Source organism: Rhagoletis pomonella, unplaced genomic scaffold (genome assembly GCF_013731165.1).
Source record: "Rhagoletis pomonella isolate Grant_MI unplaced genomic scaffold, Rhpom_1.0 Rhpom_scaffold_00001, whole genome shotgun sequence".
Lineage (NCBI taxonomy): Eukaryota > Metazoa > Arthropoda > Insecta > Diptera > Tephritidae > Rhagoletis > Rhagoletis pomonella.
In genome coordinates, this window is record NW_023458555.1 from 111,910,080 (window position 1) to 111,914,997 (window position 4,918).

General features: G+C 46.1%; 1 protein-coding gene across 1 annotated transcript; it reads left to right on the forward strand.

The window, feature by feature from the left end:
• The first annotated feature begins 772 nt into the window (after nucleotides 1–772).
• LOC118735263 lies at nucleotides 773–4,599 on the forward strand. The gene is made up of 3 exons (XM_036464916.1): nucleotides 773–924; nucleotides 986–4,360; nucleotides 4,519–4,599. The coding sequence occupies exons 2-3, from the start codon at nucleotides 1,097–1,099 to the stop codon at nucleotides 4,597–4,599; spliced, it is 3,345 nt and encodes a 1,114-aa protein (XP_036320809.1). The 5' UTR covers nucleotides 773–924; nucleotides 986–1,096.
• Nucleotides 4,600–4,918: the final 319 nt, after the last annotated feature.

The following is a 4,918-nucleotide window of genomic DNA, read 5'->3' on the forward strand; positions in this document are numbered from 1 at the left end:
TAAAAGTTCTATTTTTCTGATATTGGCCTTCTAATGAGTAAAATGTGTTTTCATGAATGCGCAGTGTTTCACATTATTTAAAATTTAGTGATAAATTCACCGAAAATTTATATGTGATCAAGTGGCATCAATTGTAACCAAATTCGTAAATGCCCAAAAATTCCGTCTGTTCAATTCCGCTTCGTATGTGACCAATTACATCTCAAATCATGCAAGCAGACTGCATCTACATATCTCTTCGAATCACTTGTAATTTTAGTATATTATTCTACTCGGAAAATAAGCGAATACGTATTTTTTTTTATTTATCATTATCATCAAAATTGCATGTTAATACAGTGGAAATTGTGCATATTGTGGAGAACACAGCATTTTGAATCGTTATATCTCTGAAATATTAATTCCTACGTACAAAACTGTTATAACAGTTTTTATAGATAATTGCATGATCTACTCTTTTGTGACACCTATTTTTATGATACACCTTACAGTTTGATTGAAAAATCCGAACAACCAATTTATGTGACATTTGGCCTCGAATACATTTTTTTGTGGATGTGGAATCGATGGGGGCTTTTCACATTTAATTTATAACGGCGTTCCCAACATTCGTACCAATTTCCAGCTCAATGCGAATCATTGTATGCTTACACCTATTTATTGAGCTAACTTGACTGGGATAATAATAGTATATTTTTTTTTTTATTTCCTTTAACTCTCTTGAAAGACAAAAATAACCTTAACACCATATATACCAAAACATAGGTGTTAGAAAAGATACGGCAACACCCTAGTGAATCGAAAGGAATTTATGGGGGACGTTTCTGCGATTGTTTTGACATTCTGCCTTTTTGATCTCTTTTTTGCACGTGTGCACACATAAATTGAAAATTTAAATCAGGATTGATCCCTTTTTGTACTAAAGTAAGTGCTATATAAAATAAATGTAATTATCATTTATTGAACAATTAAAATAAATTCACAGATATTTCAAACGACAGTCAAATAAAAGCGTTTTGAGAATTTGGGCGTGGGGTCCATCACTGAATCCGTAACAATTTTGAAATATTTTAACGTGCTTGCATTAATTCGCAAAATGCTAAAGGCTAAGACTACCGAAGGTTATAGCTGTAAGATCTGCAGCAAAGCTGATGATTCACAGATGGTTTGCTGTGACGAGTGCGAAACATGGTACCATTTTCGGTGCGTTGGCGTTACAGCTTCGATCGAAAATGTGGACTGGCGCTGTGCGGAGTGCCGCACTCCGTCGCGCAACACTATGGCAGGGCAGGAGAAAGGCCAAGAGGGCACATGCGACGGACTTGCTAAGAATCCAAATGCACAAGGTAATGGTGGGGAGCATGCCCAAAACGTCGTAGACGCCGAAGTCGACGTACGAGGTGCCCCACGCAGTAGTGCCAGCGATAAGTCAGCAAAGATGCGGCGACAACGTGCCGAAGCCGCACTTCTTGAAGAAGAGCTACAAATTCTTCGTAAAAGAGAAGCATTAATTGAAAGGCGCCGAAAACTTCTACAAAACCTCGAAACAGAAGACGAATGTTCCGATCTGGACGAAGGGTTGGACTCAACCGCGGTGGAAAAGTGGCTTAATGCAACTGTGCCTACCTTGCCCAACTCTGCGCCACCGAAAACACCGCACCAAGGTCACAAGACTCCAGCCGCGCAACCAGCCGGTCCCTCGGTTTCTCTCAGTCAGCCAAAAGAAGCACCCGACGACAGGAATTTCCAGCTCCAGATCCAGTCCCTGCTGGAAAAGGTTTCTATACTGGAGCAAAGCGTACACAACACGGCCGTTCCTGCAACCGGCGCAACATGGATACCTAAATTGGTACCCAAATGCTCGTCATCACCGACGGATTCTAAGGCAACTGGCGAAAACGTCCCGATGCCGTCACTCTGTCTCACCAAGAATCAGATCGCTGCGCGCACTAGTGTTGGTAAAGACTTACCTAAGTTCAACGGCAAACCGGAGGACTGGCCTTTGTTCCTAGCCACTTACCAGCAAACTACCGAACTATGTGGGTTCTCCGAGGGTGAAAATCTTTTACGTTTACGACACGCTCTAGAGGGAGCCGCTCGGGATGCCGTCAGGAACTTACTCTTACATACTTCATGCGTATCGCAAATAATCGACACGCTAAGAATGAAGTTTGGGCGCCCCGAGCTTATTATCGCTGTACTCGTGACACGAATCCGGGAAATACCAGTCGTAAAGGAGAACCGTCTTGAGGCTTTAGTCGACTTAGCCTTAGAGGTACAAAATGTTTGCGCAACAATGAAGGCTTCGAATATGCTGTGCTATCTCAACAACCCCGAGCTGGAGCAAGAGCTAGTGAACAAGTTGCCCGGACTTCTTGCCGCATTTTGGGGTATGCACAAGTTGCAGTTGACTTCCTGCAATCTCGAAAACTTCGCGGACTGGCTATTTCAACTCGCCCAAGGAGCGAATAGTGTATTGGTGCCGTCCGTGACTTCAAAACCATCCACCAAACGTGGATACTTAAATGCTCACGCTGGCGATGCCAGAACTGGGAAACACAGCCCGTGCGTCATATGTCATGGAAAGTGTAGTACGACGGAGAATTGCAGCAAATTTAGGGCTGCGGATAGAGCGGAGCGGTGGAACTTAGTGCGTCTAAGTAATTTGTGCCGTCGCTGCTTAAAGGTACACCCTCGTCTTCAATGCCCCTCTGATGTCGTATGCGGGATAGATGGTTGCGTTTCCATACACCATCCCTTACTTCACAAACAGCGGAACAATCCAGTTAGCTCACCACTGGCTAACTCCACGCTAAACACTCATAGCTGCGACATGGAATCAGTTTTATTTCGGGTGCTACCGGTAACGCTTCACGGTAAGAACATAAAGATTAAAACATACGCGTTTTTCGATGACGGTTCGTCACTTACGTTGATGGACGCCGAACTACAAAAGCAATTGAGACTTTCGGGCACAGCACAGCCTTTGTGCCTGAAGTGGACAGCGAACACCCACCGTTATGAAGACGACTCCCAGGTGCTCGAGTTGAATATATCTGGGTTCAACGACAAAAGACGTTTCACGTTAACGAACGTGCATACAGTAAAAAAACTTGAGCTTCCAATGCAGTCTATCGATGCCAGTAAGCTTCAAACCAAGTACGCACACCTGCGAGGCCTTCCGTTGTCCTCCTACGTCGACGCCGTGCCGAAGCTATTAATAGGTCTGAACAACAGTCGCCTGGGCCTAAGTCTTCGATCGCGCGAAGGGTCTGACAATGAACCGGTAGCAGAAAAGACACGCCTGGGGTGGACAGTAAAGGGTGTCCTGGCAGCGCAACGACGAAATTCCGGCTACCATGCATTTCACGTTTGCGACTGTGATACCGCAGCAAACGCCGAGTTACTACAAACCATTAAGGAGTACGTTCTTTTGGATAATCTGGAAGTCGTTGGAAAGGCTGGCGATCTGATATCCAAGGAAGAAAATCACGCGGTTGAGCAGCTCAAGTCTACTACCCGGCGTGTTGATGGTCGCTTCGAAACCGGATTAATCTGGAAATATGCTAACCACACGCTTCCTGACAGCCTACCGTTAGCCTTGCGGAGAGCGCAGTGTCTCCAGAGAAAGCTTACGCGTGATCCAGAACTCGCCGAGATTCTGTCATTCAAAATCGCAAATTATGTGGCTAAAGGATATGCTAAGGAACTGCCAGCCGATTCGCTGTTAGAAAAGGGGTGTTGGTACCTGCCCATATTCCCCGTACGTAATCCGAACAAGCCACAAAAGCTTCGCATCGTCTGGGACGCTGCCGCCAAAACCAGGGGGGTATCTCTAAATTCGATGCTCTTGAAAGGACCGGACCAATTGACCTGTCTACTATCTGTCCTAAGAAGATTCCGACAACGAGCAATAGCCTTGAGTGGAGACATAGAAGAAATGTTCCACCAAGTCCGCATCAGACGTGAGGATCAAAACTATCAGCGTTTTGTGTGGTTTGCACCCGGCGCCACTGAACCGTCAGTTTTCACGATGACAGTTATGACTTTCGGGGCCACCTGCTCACCTAGCAGTGCTCAGTACATAAAAAATCTGAATGCAGAGGAGTTCCGGAACCGCTTTCCGAGAGCCGTCGAGTGTATCGTCGACAACCATTATGTTGATGATATGCTTGATAGCGTGGACACAGTAGGTGAGGCTGTCAAGCTTGCCAGAGATGTCAAGTTCATTCATGGGGAAGGTGGTTTCCATATCAGAAACTGGCGGTCGAACTCCGAGTCGGTCCTACAAGCACTGCACGTTGGTGCCAGTAAACCCGAAATGAGCTTGAGTCCTGATCCAGAGATACCAGCTGAGAAGGTTCTGGGCCTTTGGTGGCTCACCAGAGAGGATTGTTTTACATTTCGTGTGTCTCCGCATCACAAGCATGGGGATCTTCTGCGCAATCACCGTTGCCCTACCAAGAGAGAAGTATTGAGTATTATCATGAGTATATTCGACCCTTTAGGGCTACTTAGTTTTTACATCGTATACGCCAAGATATTATTCCAGAAGATTTGGCGCTCAGGTTGTGGCTGGGACGACAACATTCGCGATGACTATTACTCCGACTGGCAGAGATGGGTTCGCCTACTTCCTGAGGTGGAGACCGTAAGGATACCACGATGCTATTTCACAGATCTGAGCCACGAGTCCGAGCTGGAAATGCACGTCTTTGTTGACGCCAGCGAAAATGCCTACGCGGCCACATGCTACCTACGTCACGCCATTGGAAGTGTCATCAATTGCAGGCTGGTAGGAAGTAAAGCGAAAGTAGCACCGTTGAAGATGCTCTCGGTTCCACGGCTCGAGCTGCAGGCTGCTGTCCTAGGAGCTAGACTGGCTGCAGGGGCACGCTCTTCGCATACGCTAAACATT

What these genes read in the sequence shown, in the direction of transcription:
- LOC118735263 (XM_036464916.1), top strand. Translation starts at nt 1,097, where the DNA reads ATGCTAAAGGCTAAGACTACCGAAGGTTATAGCTGTAAGATCTGCAGC. An exon ending in CAGAGATACCAGCTGAGAAG is followed by an intron (nt 4,361 to 4,518) that starts GTTCTGGGCCTT and finishes AGGGCTACTTAG; the next exon opens with TTTTTACATCGTATACGCCA.